Source organism: Scardinius erythrophthalmus, assembly GCF_964197995.2.
Source record: "Scardinius erythrophthalmus genome assembly, chromosome: 10".
NCBI lineage: Eukaryota > Metazoa > Chordata > Actinopteri > Cypriniformes > Leuciscidae > Scardinius > Scardinius erythrophthalmus.
In genome coordinates, this window is record NC_138230.1 from 484,180 (window position 1) to 501,679 (window position 17,500).

A 17,500-nucleotide genomic window follows, 5' to 3' on the forward strand; every position below is an offset into this window, starting at 1 on the left:
CGAGGCCTACATCAGCAGCAGCGGCGCGAGACACACCATTCAAACCGGACAGACCCGCCAAAAAACGCGCCCACCGCGCGCACTCACCGCGATTATGATGACCGGACGGCACGAGAAGCTGTCGAGCGCGGTCAGTCCCGGTTCATGAAGGGCAGAACTCACCGAAACACGGTAGAAGCTGTTCGGGTGAACCCACGAGACACAGCGAGACGGTCCCGTCGCTCAAACAACAGCGCCACTTCCTCGCGCGGCGGACCGACTGCGTCATCACGCACGGGGGTGGGCAGCCAATCCGCGCGCACAACCGACAAACTACACGATTTGCATATTTAGATATAAAAGAAAAAAATATATGATGTGATCAGTCACGCGATTGTCTCGATAATTAAAAAGAAATATATATATATATATAATGAGTGATGTAGAAAAAAGACCCGCCAGTCTAGTTTTCTCTGGCTATTTTATTTTATTTGTGTACAAGTGTGAGGGATGTGATTAGAGTTGAATTCAAGAAGCACAATGGAGATTTAATAAACCATTTGTTATTGTCATTTGAAAAATGAAGCGTAGAATATAATGAAGTTGGCAACATATTCAAAAGAAAATGGGGTTTTCACAATAAAAAACAAAACAAAAAAAACATATCTTTGCGAACAAAGGAGTGGTTTTCTTCAGAAGGGCTGAAAATTGATTGGTTGGGTTACATAAAAAAAAATGGACGGTTGTTTTTTCTAAAAGCGCACAAAATGAGCATGTCTCATCAATTTAATTTAGAAAATGATTTGACAGGATCGATTTTATGAAGGATTTTAAATCAGACCTGAGCCGCTGGTCATCGGGGCTCGAGCTGATGCGCGTTACTGTGACCTCGTGGCGCAACGGTAGCGCGTCTGACTCCAGATCAGAAGGTTGCGTGTTCAAATCACGTCGGGGTCAAAATATTATGCTACTCAAAAACATAAAGTCCCAGATTCAAGATGAAAAACTACAGATCTGTGTTTCTCTGCTCATAAAATAACCATGATGGTCCAGTCCGGATATCATTCACAATATTGAATATCTCAGATCTTCGGATTGGAAGTTTGCATAAATCCTAGTTTCAAATAATCACATGAGAACATGAGGAGATCATCTGATGACTAACACAGAAGAGTCACACTGAGGTCTTTCAGCTGTAATTTGCTTCGGATAAAATAAAGACATTTGAACATCCTTCGGAATAGCTTGATCAGTGAAGAACAGATATTAATATCAATATTAGGAATGTTTTTTAGTTACGAAAAAATTATAAACTCATTCTACTCTCAAAGTATTTCACCAAAAGATGAAACTCCACGTGTTGTCCCTCTCCAGCTGCTGGTTCAGGCGACTCGTGTTCGAGCCTCAGGTTAACTCAAGGTTATGTTCATATGTTTCATAGCAAATAACTTCAGATGTCTGCATGTTTCTGCACATGTTTATTGATAGAGCACGTTTATTGATAAAGCACATGTTTATTGATAGAGCACATGTTTATTGATAAAGCACATGTTCCTGCACAGGTGTATTGATAGAGCACATGTTTCTGTCCTGAAGCACATGCAGACGGAGCGATCAGGCACAGGAGTGATGATGGCGACGGACGAGTCGTCTCTCAGTCGTCGTGTTTGAGTCGTCGGATCTTGCCCTTGTGCCGGTCGATCTCTCTCTGCAGACGCTCGATCTCCTTCTTATGGTGGTCGATCTCTTCTTCGTGGTGTTTCTTCAGCGCCGCCAGCTGCTCCTTCTCCTTCTGCCTGTCACACACACACCATCATTACTCATGAGCACAACACATGACGGAAGCGGCGAGACCGAGACTCACTTGAAGTATCGCTCCTCGTCGGCCGCCTGTTTCTTCCCGAGCGCTCCTCCTGCTTCCCGGACCGAGCCGCCCGCTCCTCCGCCTTTACCGGCTCCCGAACCCAGATCACCCAGCTGGGGGGGGGGGGGGGGTGAGTGAGTGAGTGAGTGAGTGTGTGTGTGTGTGTGTGTGTGAGTGTGTGAGTGAGTGTGTGTTGAGTGAGTGAGTGAGTGAGTGAGTGAGTGTGTGTGTGAGTGAGTGAGTGAGTGAGTGAGAGAGAGAGACGATTAATCGATTATTCCTTAGATTAATCGGGTGTAATTTGTCCTCCAACAATGTGAAATTAGAAGTCAATTAAAACAAATATAGCAAACTGTGTCTATGTAGGCAAAAAAAAAAACGTTTTACATTTAAGCTGACTGGAAAATGTAAAGTTAAGTCGTTAATTAAAAATTATAGTAAAGAAAAACAAAAGCAGAACTCACATTCGCTCATCCGAACACATTATACTCCATTACAAGAGCCCTTTTACTCTTACTTCAGTTCCATGTAGAATTTTAACTTTAAGTTTAATGTTTATCAAGAGTTAATGCTCTGGATGCGCATGCGCCGTCAGCGTCAACAGTGGAAACAGTCACGTGGCATTCTAGCGTTTGTAAATAAAGATATAACTTTAATTGTAGAATACCAGTTAAATATGGAAGCTTGTTTCCACCACAGAATAAAAATAAATGAGGTAAATGTGACTTCTCGCAATATTTCTCCCTCATTACCATAATGCCAGTACATTTAAGTGACGAATATGTTTATATGCGATTAATCGATGCTCAAATGCGTTGAGTTGCTGCAGCCCTAAAATATTTCACCTCAGAAAAGAACATGGTCTTTAATTCATGACCGATGTGGTTTATTTCAGGGAGCACAGAATGTGAATAACGACTGAAGCTGTAAAGCTCCAGCACTCGAATCAATTCATCCTCGACATTCTCCCTCAGGAGAGACGCTCTTCAGTACCTGGTCTGACCCTCTCCTCAGCGCGGAGGTGAAGAACCCTCTGACACCGGCCCTCAGCAGCAGAGCCATGACTGAACCCCGATCGCGACACAACAGAGCTTAAGTTTAATGTCCTTGTGCGGGATCTGTCGGAACACGGAAACAACTGACCAGAGAATAAACTGGACTTTTTCAAGACACAGCGTCATCAGCGCCACCTGGCGGCCGGAGACCAGCGCACTGCGCATGCGCAGACTCAGCCCGCTGAAACCGTGCTTTGTTTGGAGCAGAATCAGTGTACTCTTCATATTTTAAAGTTAGCACACTAAATTCGAAAATATGGTTTTCTTACACGAATAAATGTTTCGTTTTCAAGAAGATTTTCTCTGTAACTCTGATGGAATAAATAGCTAGGATGATGTATCCAGTTTTTGAATGTACACTAGTGTAAATCTGAATTAGCAGGGGTCACGTGAGCATTTACAACGTTCACTAAGCGCATATGAGATAGTTCACCAGTTACGTTATGGAGGTTATGTTTAACAAACTTATGTTCATATTAGCCAATAACTTCCTGCATGAAAAGATCGTTTCTGTTTACATGGGCACAAATGGGTGTCGCCAATACAGTGTGTCTCGTTTAAAATAAAATATTCGAAAGTTATAACAATGAAAGTTTAATTTAATGACTGAACCGATTTGCAAAGGTTCGTATGGATGTGTATTTTATGAATGACAGCTTTTTGTTGTTGTTGTTGTTGTTCATCTGTGATTTTTCCTCCTTCTAAAAACATTACTGAGATGATTATCTACAACAATTCAATGTGAAAATCAATCAAATACAAAGAATAATAGATTAAAGCATTATGTTCTATTCTATTGTATTATTGCACTGTCTCTGTTAAGAACATTCTATGGCAGCATTACTCACTCATCGCGCACACAATATGAATTGTGTTGTCAAGGCGACGAGTTCCGGAAGCAGTTGACCTCGCGTCATCATCATCATCATCAGCAGCAGCGGGAAAGACTAGTGACATCACTGAACAACAGAGTACAGCTCAAACTCTGATTCATTCATACATTCATAAAAAATACAATAAAAACTCTGATTCATTCAACTCATGCATCAGATTAAGTTTTTAGAAGGCACTGTCTGTTCAGAGAGAGAGAGAGAGAGAGCCTGGCTGTGCCACAGATTACTTCACATGCTGGTTTGGACTAGTTAAAATAGTAATTCAGAGTTGCGAAGTGGCTGTTTTTGGGTCCTCAAGGCCGTGCACTACAGAAGATGTGTGTGATGGTTCCCTTTCAAACAGTTCATAACAAACCCTCTCTCTGTTGTGACAGTGATGATGTGGTCAGCAGGGGGCAGCGTTTCCAAACAGATCCAGTCCTGAGATGCACTAACCTCACTTCATGTTCAGCAGATGCAGTTCAGCAACTCAACAACTCAGTTAACTAGACTCTCCTGTATACTAGACTCTCCTGTATACTAGACTCTCCTCTTAACTAGTCTCTCCTGTATACTAGACTCTCCTCTTAACTAGTCTATCCTCTTAACTAGAATCTCCTGTATACTAGACTCTCCTGTATACTAGACTCTCCTCTTAACTAGTCTCTCCTGTATACTAGACTCTCCTCTTAACTAGTCTATCCTCTTAACTAGACTCTCCTGTATACTAGACTCTCCTGTATACTAGACTCTCCTCTTAACTAGTCTCTCCTGTATACTAGACTCTCCTCTTAACTAGTCTTTCCTGTTAACTAGACTCTCCTCTTAACTAGAGTCCATCCTCTTAACTAGAGTCCATCCTCTTAACTAGTCTCTCCTCTTAACTAGTCTCTCCTGTATACTAGTCTCTCCTTTTAACTAAACTATCCTCTTAACTAGTCTCTCCTCTTAACTAGTCTATCCTCTTAACTAGTCTCTCCTCTTAACTAGTCTCTCCTGTATACTAGTCTCTCCTCTTAACTAGTCTCTCCTCTTAACTAGTCTCTCCTGTATACTAGTCTCTCCTTTTAACTAGTCTCTCCTCTTAACTAGACTATCCTCTTAACTAGTCTCTCCTCTTAACTAGTCTCTCCTGTATACTAGTCTATCCTCTTAACTAGTCTCTCCTGTATACTAGTCTATCCTCTTAACTAGTCTCTCCTCTTAACTAGTCTCTCCTGTATACTAGACTCTCCTGTATACTAGTATGTCCTCTTAACTAGTCTCTCCTCTTAATTAGTCTCTCCTGTATACTAGTCTCTCCTGTATACTAGTCTATCCTCTTAACTAGTCTCTCCTCTTAACTAGTCTCTCCTGTATACTAGACTCTCCTGTATACTAGTCTATACTCTTAACTAGTCTCTCCTCTTAACTAGTCTCTCCTGTATACTAGACTTTCCTGTATACTAGTCTATCCTCTTAACTAGTCTCTCCTGTATACTAGTCTCTCCTCTTAACTTGTCTCTCCTCTTAACTAGTCTATCCTCTTAACTAGTCTCTCCTGTATACTAGTCTATCCTCTTAACTAGACTATCCTCTTAACTAGTCTCTCCTGTATACTAGACTCTCCTGTATACTAGTCTACCCTCTTAACTAGTCTCTCCTGTATACTAGTCTCTCCTCTTAACTAGTCTATCCTCTTAACTAGTCTCTCCCCTTAACTAGTCTCTCCTGTATACTAGACTCTCCTGTATACTAGACTCTCCTGCATACTAGTCTATCTAGGCCTGTCACGATAACAAATTTTGCTGGACGATAAATTGTCCAAGAAATTATCGCGATAAACGATAATATTGTCGCACTGAGACCATTTTCATTTAATATAATTATAATGGCATAATAATGCAGGTACACCTTTTCAACGATCTATAAACTTTTATTTCTAAAGAATATTAAACATTGAAAACGGAAAACATTTTAAATATCCAAAAAATGAACAAAACAACCAAAAACAATGAAAGCAATGGACTCTTTAGTGTCTGTTAACAAAATAAATGTCTGTTAATAAATAAAATGAAACAAAATTGCACTTCAAAAAATATTAAACATTAGGCTTTAGACATTATTAAATAGTGATACATTCCATAACAGGCAAAACTGACAGTTAGGACCTTTGTAAACAAATAAAAAAAGCCTCAACAAGCCATATCGCACAATTTTGCACTGTTACTCCTGTTACTTTGTCAAGTGATTGTGTACTGTCGGGAAGACGGAGACGCGCTTTATTGCGTGCATGCTACGCACTGAAAATACTTGGTTAGGATTAGGGGTGAGGAGTGCGTGCGTATTACACGCCATAAAGAGCGTATCATATGCATGCAAAAACTATTTTTGGCGTATAAATGGCACGAGAAATAACATTCGTGGTATAGATACGCATTTTCATGTGATCGGGCTCGCTGTCGCAACTCACAACTAGCGTCTTCTCTCTCTCCCGGCAGTCGCCGCAAACAGTCCCGCCGGCGCTTTCCCATACAAAGACCATGTGACTGACAAGCGCCGCGGCGCCGCCTCCCCACACAAAGACCATGTGACTGACAACAAGAGGGTTCACTCCTCCTATACGCTAAAGAACCGAGAGTGGTCATCCAGTCTCTTTGGTAGAGAGAGAGAGAGACGAGGAAAACAAACAAGCATGCAAATGGAATTATCGCGGCCGGAAAAATTATCGAGCTCATTTTTTTTATCGTGCGATTAATCGACTTATCGACTATCGCGACAGGCCTAAGTCTATCCTCGTAACTAGTCTCTCCTGTACACTAGTCTCTCCTGTATACTAGTCTATCATCTTAACTAATCTCTCTTGTATACTAGTCTCTCCTCTTAACTAGTCTCTCCTGTACACTAGTCTATCCTCTTAACTAGACTATCCTCTTAACTAGTTTCTCCTGTATACTAGACTCTCCTGTATACTAGTCTCTCCTCTTAACTAGTCTCTCCTCTTAACTAGACTCTCCTGTATACTAGTCTCTCCTGTATACTAGACTCTCCTGTATACTAGTCTCTCCTCTTAACTAGTCTATCCTCTTAACTAGACTATCCTCTTAACTAGTCTCTCCTGTACACTAGACTCTCCTGTATACTAGTCTATCCTCTTAACTAGACTATCCTCTTAACTAGTCTCTCCTGTACACTAGACTCTCCTGTATACTAGTCTCTCCTCTTAACTAGTCTCTCCTCTTAACTAGTTTCTCCTGTATACTAGACTCTCCTGTATACTAGTCTCTCCTCTTAACTAGTCTCTCCTCTTAACTAGACTCTCCTGTATACTAGTCTCTCCTGTATACTAGACTCTCCTGTATACTAGTCTCTCCTCTTAACTAGTCTATCCTCTTAACTAGACTATCCTCTTAACTAGTCTCTCCTGTACACTAGACTCTCCTGTATACTAGTCTATCCTCTTAACTAGACTATCCTCTTAACTAGTCTCTCCTGTACACTAGACTCTCCTGTATACTAGTCTCTCCTCTTAACTAGTCTCTCCTCTTAACTAGTTTCTCCTGTATACTAGACTCTCCTGTATACTAGTCTCTCCTCTTAACTAGTCTCTCCTCTTAACTAGACTCTCCTGTATACTAGTCTCTCCTGTATACTAGACTCTCCTGTATACTAGTCTCTCCTCTTAACTAGTCTATCCTCTTAACTAGACTATCCTCTTAACTAGTCTCTCCTGTACACTAGACTCTCCTGTATACTAGTCTATCCTCTTAACTAGACTATCCTCTTAACTAGTCTCTCCTGTACACTAGACTCTCCTGTATACTAGTCTCTCCTCTTAACTAGTCTCTCCTGTATACTAGACTCTCCTCTTAACTAGACTCTCCTCTTAACTAGTCTCTCCTGTATACTAGTCTCTCCTCTTAACTAGACTCTCCTGTATACTAGTCTCTCCTCTTAACTAGTCTCTCCTCTTAACTAGACTCTCCTCTTAACTAGTCTCTCCTGTATACTAGACTCTCCTCTTAACTAGTCTCTCCTGTATACTAGTCTCTCCTCTTAACTAGTCTCTCCTGTATACTAGACTCTCCTCTTAACTAGACTCTCCTCTTAACTAGTCTCTCCTGTATACTAGTCTCTCCTCTTAACTAGACTCTCCTGTATACTAGTCTCTCCTCTTAACTAGACTCTCCTCTTAACTAGACTCTCCTCTTAACTAGACTCTCCTCTTAACTAGTCTCTCCTCTTAACTAGTCTCTCCTCTTAACTAGACTCTCCTCTTAACTAGTCTATCCTCTTAACTAGTCTCTCCTCTTACAGTTGTGGTCAGACTGAATGGCACCCCTGGTAAACATGATCAAAGATGGCTGTAAAAATAAATCTGCATGGTTTATCTTTCATTCAAAACATTTGCAAAAATCTAACCTTCCACTGAAGATTGTTGAGCTTAATCAGGGCAATAATTATAAAGTTCCAATCAACTAAAGATGTTCTGAATCTGTCGAGGACGTGTGTTTATATCATCCTAATGCCAGATTTTCAGTGAACAAAGCCTCTCCAAGAGCCACAGATGGAGAATCACAGAGATGAGTGAGTCTTGGGCTCAGAAAGCCTGAACATCACCACATGTTGTTTGGGAGGGTTTCAAGAAAAATCCTCCTCGCTCGAGGATCGTCTCTGATCTCCGAACTCAGCAGGCATTATAGAGAAAACTCAGACCTGTTATCTGGAAAAAGATTTCTAATAAAAGGCTGCCAATAATGACGTGTTTTGGAGAAAAGCGGTTATTGCATAATGTGATTTCCCCACCACTTTCAATTCTTTTACTTCAATGAAAGATTAGATTTTTGCAATAAAAAAAAAAAAAAGAAAGATCAAAAGTAAAAAACAATGCAGATTTATTTTTACGGCCATCTTTGATCATACTGACCAACGAGCTTTAACGAGACTTCTGTCTATTCCTCAGTAAAAGTTGCTCTCAGCAGCTTTGGTAATAGGCTTTAAGAGAAAACTCTTAACTAAGAACTTCTCACTGCTGCTATTTAGGAGAACTCTTAGTGCTAAGATGTTTAGTGAATACAGCCCCTGATAACTTTAAATGAACGTTCTATTAACGTTACTGGAAGAACGTTCCCTCATAACGCTAATAGAACGTTCCCTCATAACGCTGACAGAATGTTCCCTCATAACGCTGACAGAATGTTCCCTCATAACGCTGACAGAACGTTCCCTCATAACGCTGACAGAACGTTCCCTCATAACGCTGACAGAACGTTCCCTCATAACGTTGACAGAACGTTCCCTCATAACGCTGACAGAACGTTCCCTCATAACACTGACAGAACGTTCCCTGTTCGCTGAGATCAGATCATCTGACCTGGTGTGAATCACAGGAGCTGTGTAATAATGCAGCTGAACTTCTCATTACCTATTATCTTAGATTATCAGGGGTGACCAACGACGTCAACTCGATCTCAGCATCTTTGTGAATACTTTTTTTTTTTTACTCTTACCTAAGAACTTATTTTTCTGCTGCTATTTAGGAGAACTCTTTGTCTGATCTGCTGGAAACCTTCATCATAATAGAGATCAGATCATCTCACCTGTTGTGAATCACAGGAACTGTGTAATAGTGCAGCTGAACTTGCAGAGCATCCGGTGTCTTTATATGGACTTCCGTTGGTTCGCTGTCCTCGTATAATATGTTCTCTTTTCTCCTCGGTACCACTGCTTTTGTTGCCAATGGAAACGGTTTCCTGGCAACCAGCATCTGCCGAGCGATGACACGCTGAGGTCGTTCTCCCAGTCCAACATCAGCCACACACACATTAAACACATTAAACACAGGTTCGGTTCGCTGATGGAGTGGGTATGACGGATGATTCAAATACATTTGAACGCTCTGAGCGGCTGCAATCATATCTGAACTCGATGAACCGTCAAACATACTGTAACTATCAGAACTCAAAACTTTCTTTCTTGAAAAGTGAGAGATTATGAATGATGACTGGATTGAACTGAGAGACACACACTCACACACAGCAGAACATCTCAGTCACTCCATCACTGTCATCAAACGCACTCCTTTGCTCCTCAGATCACAAAATATGTGGAAAAACATTTTTTCTTGGTAACGTGAATGTTAAACAACTGGGAATAAAGTTCCTAGTTAGAGAGATCTTTCTTAAAGAGTTATGAAAGAGAAACCAAAGCAAAAATGTCGAGGCAGTGACGATCCTGACCTCTGACCTCTCTCTCTCTCTCTCTCTCTCACACACACACACACACACACACACACACACACAGACACACACACACACACACACACACACACACACACACACACACACACAAACAGGATTTTCAGTCAGGATTTAGACCGTACCATATTACCGAAACAGCTCTCGTTAGAGTCACAAATGATTTGCTCTTATCATCCGATCGTGGTTGTGTCTCTCTATTAGTGTTACTCGATCTTAGTGCTGCATTTGACACTATCGACCACAACGTTCTTTTAAATAGACTCAAACATTATGTTGGCATTAGTGGAATCGCACTAGCATGGTTTAAATCACACTTATCTGACCGTTATCAGTTTGTAGCAGTAAATGAAGAGATGTCTCATCGATCACAAGTTCAGTATGGCGTACCACAAGGCTCAGTACTAGGACCGCTGCTGTTCACTCTGGACATGCTACCCTCACACACACACACACACACACACACACACACACACACACCCTGTACCATTAGGAGATATCATTAGGAAGCATTGCATTAGCTTTCACTGTTATGCCGATGATACTCAGCTGTATATTTCTTCATGCCCTGAAAAAACTTACTAATTCACAAAATTAACAGAATGCACAGCTGATATAAAAAAATTGGATGACTAGTAATTTCCTACAACTAAATTCTGAAAAACAGAGATTCTAATTACAGGACCAAAAACATACGCACGTAATAATCAAGAACACTGTCTAACACTAATCGTAATCAGGCTCTCAAAAATTAGATACAAATTTGGATTTAGATTTTTCGACCAGTATATCGGATATCTGCTCTCAAATATAAAGAATTATCGGTTATCGGTATCAGACAAAATTTTCATATCGCTGCATCCCCACTTAATATTCAACAATATTATTGATTTGACTGTACCGACGCTGCTGTGTGAGAACTAAACTTTTTTAGATGTTCTTAGATGTTGCTATGCGGTTGCTAGGGCATTATGGATGGTTTCTAGTGTGTTTCTCCCTGTCCAGAGTGAAAGGAGTCCTGCAGCCTCGGGTCTCCGGGATCCACTGGTCTGCAGGAACGTCTCGGATCCATCATTGTCCACTGTTTTCTGCTGCAGGAGGTGAAAGCGACTCAATGAGTAAAGGCTTCAGGACTGACTCATTAAACACACCTGAGAGTGAGTCCGCCCCAGCCTCTCTAAGGGTTGTTTCTCCGCTGAGTGATGTGGAAGAATGGATTGAGTTGAATCCCAGTGGTCTCCGTCGAGAGCTGTTCCCCGCAGAGAAGAATTGCTCTCTGAATCTGCTGGCATTTGGCCGTGACGCAGAAACACAGCTGTAATCCACTTTCACATTCACATCAGCCAGATCACGTGACTCACAATATTCAACAGCGCAATTACTTTCTCTGGGCTTGAATGAAACAAGACAAAAACCCACACAAAGCTTCGAGTGGCACATTCATACCGTCATGAGGAATTAAATAACACCCCAGCACACAATTACTGAGAGTGTTTCTGCACTCACATCCAGCCCTCTCTGACACAGTGCATTATGGGTCGCCTTCTGAATGCCACTGACTAACTGCATGACACACATGAGGTTTGACTCCAACAAAAGGACGGAAATGAATGTTGAGGGGAAGCAAGCGGTGATCATCAACCCTAGCACTAGTTCACAACGCAAAAAGAAAAGATTTTCTTTCTCAGGATTTTCATCTTGATCAACATTCTTTAAAATGTACCAATAGAGTTTACGGCTAAAACAAGAAATATCTGCCATGAACTAGTTTTCCCTTTGAGTTTAGAATATTTTTCTGACCCCATTGGAAGATTTGTTCATAATTTAAGCTCAAACTCACATCATTTTCATTCATTTTAGACTTAATATGTTCAGTCATTTTGCTTCTCAAGTAAATGTATCTTGATTTAAGAATGTTTTTTGCAGTGGGAATTCTGTCATCCTTTACTCGCTCTCCATGTGCCATGACTTTATTTCTGCCTTTTCTATCATGGGAAAATGAAAGAAACCTCAGACAATCATTCTTGTGTTCCATACGGTTTTAAAGGTCCCGTTCTTCGTGATCCCATGTTTCAAACTTTAGTTAGTGTGTAATGTTGCTGTTAGAGCATAAATAATATCTGTAAAATTATAAAGCTCAAAGTTCAATGCCAAGCGAGATATTTTATTTAACAGAAGTTGACTACAAAAAAACGGCTGGATTGGACTACACCCCTCTACATCCTGCATTAGTGACATCACCAGAACCGTGTTTTGACTAACCTCCGCCCACAGGAACACAGGCGTATTGATGGCGAAATGTCAACAGACATGGATGATGTTTATCTATAATCGGATACCGCAAAAGTTTAATTCGAAGTTGTTAGTTTGCTCTGTCCATCTCACCACGGACTGTTTTTCTAACCTGGGATAATATCAAGCAGACTTCTCTCAGCGTTTCATACTGACGAAGGGGACAGTTTCAACTATATTCCAGCAAGCGGTAAGTAGTGATTTACTATGGAAGTAGCGATCAACTTCACATCGTTTCTCTTAGTAGGACGAAAATAATCTTACTTAAACTGTGATTAATATACAGAAAGCGATCAAAGAACAATCCCTTTCCAATCGCCCAAGCTGTCGGTGACACAGCGCGAGTTTATCTGGACACTTGCCAAACCTCATTATGAAATCAATGACGCTGTTAAACTGCACAACGAAGCTCTACTGTATTTATATACCTCATGTTTGCATTGGTGAAATCATTAGTGAGTGCAGAAACTGCGTTGCAATGATAAGATCTTTTTTCACGCGATCAACAGGCTGTCATCTGCTCATATGCTCATCATCACTGCAAACTTTTATGTGATGGGAATAGATCGAAATACTTAAAAAACTTCTCACGATTCGTTAATCCAGATAGCTGTAATAGTAAAAACGTATAATAGCTGTAATAGTAAAGGTTTTCCAGATAGTTCCACATGTAATGCCAGATATTTCATATGCAAGCATGTCAGCCAATCACAGCAGAGGGCGTTTACATTGAAGTGTCACAGCAGACACGCCCCTTCAAACAGAGTGTTCAAACCAGGGAATGAAATCAGGCTAGGAAATATGCCTTTTATTTCTAAATTATAAAAAAAATTTATCTAAAAAACATACTAACATTATAAGGGCACCCCTGGAAACATTATAAAATAATAAAAATAATCCATGGAATGGGACCTTTAAGGGTGAGCAAACGATCACAGAATTTCGAGGTTCCTTTAACCTTCACCAGTCTTGTTTGTTTTTATAATTAACTGTTATTGATGTAATGAGTTTGTTGGGATATCCAGTGTTTTTGCTCTCTTACTTTTATAGATTCCTGTAAACAAAGGAAATCTTTCCTGAGAGAAGGAGCCTGATGCTAATGAGCAAAATACAAATGGTCATTAGTTTTTATCCTGTATAGTTCTTGTGTAATCTTTTGCTCATATTTAGACCAAAATGAAAATAGGCCCATGGTGGAAAATAAGTACATTTGCATTTACATTTAGACATTTAGCAGACGCTTTTGTCCAAACCGACTTACAAATTAGGACTAAATTAAGCGAGTCATCATGAAGAGGCAAAAAACAAGTGCTCAAAATACGAAGTTCAGGCATTGCTCAGAGTAGCATAAGCCAGACAAGGGAGGATTAAAGGAAAAGGAACGAATTTTTTTTTTTTTTTTTACGAGGTTAAGTGCTCACGGAAGGTTTTCAGCTGTCTTTTGGATGTTGTCAAACTAAAGCACAAACTATATTAACATTGATGACCCTAATTTAGACATTAAGCAAAGAACAAGACATCTTACTTCGGCAGCATTTCTCAGAAACTACTATCATTACAACTGCTGTCTGTGATGTGTGCCAGTTTCATGTACTGAATGATTGGTGGTTTGATATGTTTGCGTGACATGTCAACTTCTGACTCTGGAGTTTGGGGCGGGACTGAGCAATGGCGGACATCAGGGAGTCTCCAGGAAACCTGTCTGAAAACACTCATTATATTTGGTGCTGCTAGTGCTGCAGAAACCACATTTTCAGTCAAGAAAGTGAAGAACAGGCAGTCAGTAATTTTAAGTTATTTTATTTTATTAGAAACTAGACACTTTTACCTTATTGTTCTTAAAACTGTACAATCACAAGAGGAGGTAAAACACACAGAGAGACTCTGTTGCTGGAGATTTAGACAGACATCGGGAACCTCACGCTAACAGGAGACGCGAGGAATATCAGCACACACACAGAGACACACACAGGTCTAAAAAACAAGACGACCGAGGGTTCAGTGTCTCAGCAATATGGAGAAATCAGTACAAAACTCTAGGGCATTTTCCTGAAGCACAGTCAGATATATCTCTAAGCTATTACTCTGTGTAGATATCATATTTCTCTTTCCTGAAAGTTCTTTTAGCAGCAAGACACAGCGTCTTGTGTTGTCCTTCATTTGATAGCTAATATAGTCCGAGAACAGTGTTGTCATAAAGGTTTCTATAGGGTGTATAAAGGTGATATAAAACTCTGAAAATGATTAACAAAACCTGACAAGATTCTGATGTCAGTCCTGCTTGGGCATCAAGCATCTGTCCTCATATTGCACTGATGCCAGTCAATGGTTTGGCATATCTACTGCACCGGGACTCTCTCCCGTAACGTGCGCTGGGGATCCGTTCACAAGGCCGTAGAAAGAGCCGCTGGTGGGAATGGAGGGAACACAGTGATCTGATCCAATGGAGCGAAGGAGAAAACAACAGCTCGTCCGCAAAGAGTCCAAGGCTACACAGTCACTGCTGCTCCGCCTACATTACCCAGAATGCTGAGCTCATGCTGGGATACTCCATCCTGCTGCTGTTTTGGGAATGACTGAACAGTTTCATACAGTTCTTGAAAATAAACTTCGAAGAACAGAAATATGCTCAAAATCATAACATGATCATGAGAACAAAGGAATAACATTAATAATAATAATAATAATAATAATAACACACTACACTAATAACAGAGGAATCATGATGCTCTTATAGTCTTTTTCAAGTTTCAGTACAATTATTTCCCCAATGTTTGATGGAAGCTTCCAGAAATGCTTCACGCAAAGCGCTAAAAACGAACACCACAGCGACCGCAGTTCATGTGTGTCCATTCGGCACAGCTCACGACCCCAGAGGCTCATGGAAGGAGCCCCAAAGGGCCAAACTCGAGCAGCCGAGAAAGCTGACGACCATCCTCTGGGAAGATTCGCCCATCCCAAACCGGAGCTGTGGAAAAATGAATGGGCACAGGCGGGTGTCCACGCCACCTCCTGGACCAGATGGAAGAGTGTTGGGAAAAGCTCTTGATGAACCAACCAGAATCTCTCCTGGCACGGAAAACCTTCAGACGCCTTCTAATGATCATCTAGAGCTGAGAGCTACTTCTGAAGCTGGAGAGACACGTATTGAAATGACAGACGGGTACAGCACTCCCCTCTCGGGTTCCTCTCTACCTCTCCGCCCTCTACATGCTCATCCCTTCATTTCCGCTCTCTTTCCCAAATCAAATTCAGACCGAGGTGTTCAGGGTTAGATGTTGTTCACTCACACCTCTGTCTGCAGGTCAATGATGTCTTGGCCCACAAGGGGAATGGATGCTCCGGCCTTCTCCCACTCCACGCCCTGGAGATCCAGAGAAGACGCCTGAAGCGGCTCCATGTCCTTTCGGACCCATGCAGGAGGAGACGCCTGCGTCCGGCTCATGCTCTCCCAGGAGCGATCCATGACTCCCTGCTGCTTATCCTGGAGAGAGACATTGAGAACAGAGTTGGAGATGGCGTACTCGGCAGGGAGTGGGAAAACCTCACAGGCAGTCAAAAGACTGGGACACTTACGCTATGGTTTGTCTTGTCACTTCCAGCGGAGGAAACGCTCCATCTGACAGACTGCAGAGAGAAAATAGCATTAATCCAAAGTCCGAGCCAAGAGTTTCCCATATGTTCTCTTTTCCAGAAAGTATTCAGAGTTCAATCATGGAAAGTTCCACATATGACCGTCTGGTTCAGCGGCTCACCTTGCTGTCGGAGGCCGGTGACTCCCTGTCCTTCTCAGCGTGATGCATTTTTCTGTTGAGGTCCTGGAACATGTTCTGGTGGCGCTTTCGGGTGTGCATGATTTTCTACACGAGAGAGAAAGAAACGCTTATTATGGTACTGTTGCAGATGTGCATTTAACTACAAAACTCTGAAAGTGAGTAATTACCTCAAAATCAAGTTCTGCATAACGGGATTTCTGCCTCTGTGAGAGTAAAACAGGCAAGCTTTAATATCACATCATGCAATAATCATCAGACGAGGTGTTCACTGGGTGTGGCATTAGCAAGAATGAACGGTGCCTCTTACCCCCTCGCTGACCTCCAAAGAGCTCATAGACAGGGTGGAGATGGTTTCACTCTTGGACATCATGGAGTTCATGGAGTCAAAGGTGTCGCCCAGACTGCTGGTCACGTGACTCTCGCTGGAGATGTTGTGGATGTTCTGAATGGGCGAGTCGCGCTCCGAGTACGACACGCTGACGCGGTCGGCGGGGAGCGTTTTGACGGCGTAGGCGGCTTGCGGTTCTGCGAAGGTCCCACTCAGATGCATGAGGCGGGCCTGCGGGAGCTCGGTGCTGATGTTGTACTTGCCGGAGCCGCTGGAGTCGTCTTTGGGTTTGGCGCGGAGGGTGGAGGTGGTGTTGGGCAGGAGCACGTAACCGCTGCCGTCAGGACAGACGCTCTCGGCCTGAGCGAGGGCCAGATCCACGTCCAGCTGCTTGAAGAGCTCGCTGTCACACACATACACGGGTTTCCCACAGGACGGGTCGACTACGCGACCTTTCTCTCTCCGCAGGGTGAGCGTGTGGCTGGAGTACTCGGGAACGGGGGGAAAGTGGCTCTTTCCGCTGGGGTTGGACGGAAGGGTGTGGAAGTTTGGGCCGAGGGGCAGGGGAAGCTGTGGGGGGGGCATCTTCTCCTCGGAAGAGCTCTTCATTCCACCTGAAGGGAAGCGGACAGACAGGTGAGACCGAGGCGTGTGCAATACAGTCCCCCTAACCCATCAGTTATCATGAAGACTTTCATGCTCTTTGTGGTTTGTTTGCTTACCTAGTCGGTTTGAGTCGCTATCCTTCTCAAAGTCAGACTGCACACGAGAAAGAAAGATAAGAAATTCAATTTTTGAAAGTCAAGTCAAGTCTCCTTCATTTATATAGAGCTTTTAACAATATAGACTGTTTCACAGCAGCTTTACAGTGATAATAGGAGATTACAGTAACAGAGATTGTTCAGGCTTTACAGCAGATCTGTCCAGCTAAAGTTAGTTTGATTGCTTCCCTTCATTGCAAAGATCATTAGTTATTAACTTAGGGGCCGCTAACACACACCGTTCTAACAGAAAACCCTTAATGCGTTCCGGCTGTTCATTCGCACAACAGTGCCTGAGGCTTGAGAATGCAAACCTTGAAACAGGTTCCAATGCTGA

At 42.1% G+C, this 17,500-nt stretch overlaps 3 protein-coding genes across 8 annotated transcripts in view; all 3 read right to left on the bottom strand.

The window, feature by feature from the left end:
• The window catches only part of hnrnpr (heterogeneous nuclear ribonucleoprotein R), a 24,719-nt gene extending 24,459 nt beyond the window's left edge, over positions 1-260 (bottom strand). For 3 of the 6 annotated variants that reach the window (XM_081376592.1, XM_081376590.1, XM_081376588.1), the window contains exon 1: positions 163-260. The gene's annotated coding sequence lies outside the window, so the exon portion shown is untranslated. Of the gene's footprint in view, positions 1-87 lie in introns of all 6 variants that reach the window. The other 3 variants (XM_081376591.1, XM_081376589.1, XM_081376587.1) reach the window with 1 other exon arrangement.
• Positions 261-1,442: 1,182 nt separating this feature from the next.
• On the bottom strand, positions 1,443-3,022 carry atp5if1a (ATP synthase inhibitory factor subunit 1a). Its single transcript, XM_081376594.1, has 3 exons — positions 2,837-3,022; positions 1,844-1,956; positions 1,443-1,775 (listed from the first exon to the last, which is right to left on the bottom strand). Exons 1-3 carry the CDS (start codon positions 2,903-2,905, stop codon positions 1,634-1,636), a joined length of 324 nt encoding a protein of 107 aa, XP_081232720.1. The 5' UTR covers positions 2,906-3,022; the 3' UTR covers positions 1,443-1,633.
• Positions 3,023-15,584: 12,562 nt separating this feature from the next.
• Positions 15,585-17,500, bottom strand: part of LOC308697394 (adhesion G protein-coupled receptor B1-like) — a gene marked incomplete at both ends in the record, with an annotated part of 11,722 nt that continues 9,806 nt past the window's right edge. The window contains 6 exons of the mRNA XM_081376580.1: positions 15,585-15,782; positions 15,875-15,925; positions 16,054-16,158; positions 16,242-16,277; positions 16,382-17,016; positions 17,125-17,161. Coding sequence (XP_081232706.1) covers positions 15,585-15,782; positions 15,875-15,925; positions 16,054-16,158; positions 16,242-16,277; positions 16,382-17,016; positions 17,125-17,161 — 1,062 coding nt within the window. The remainder of the gene's footprint in view (positions 15,783-15,874; positions 15,926-16,053; positions 16,159-16,241; positions 16,278-16,381; positions 17,017-17,124; positions 17,162-17,500) is intronic.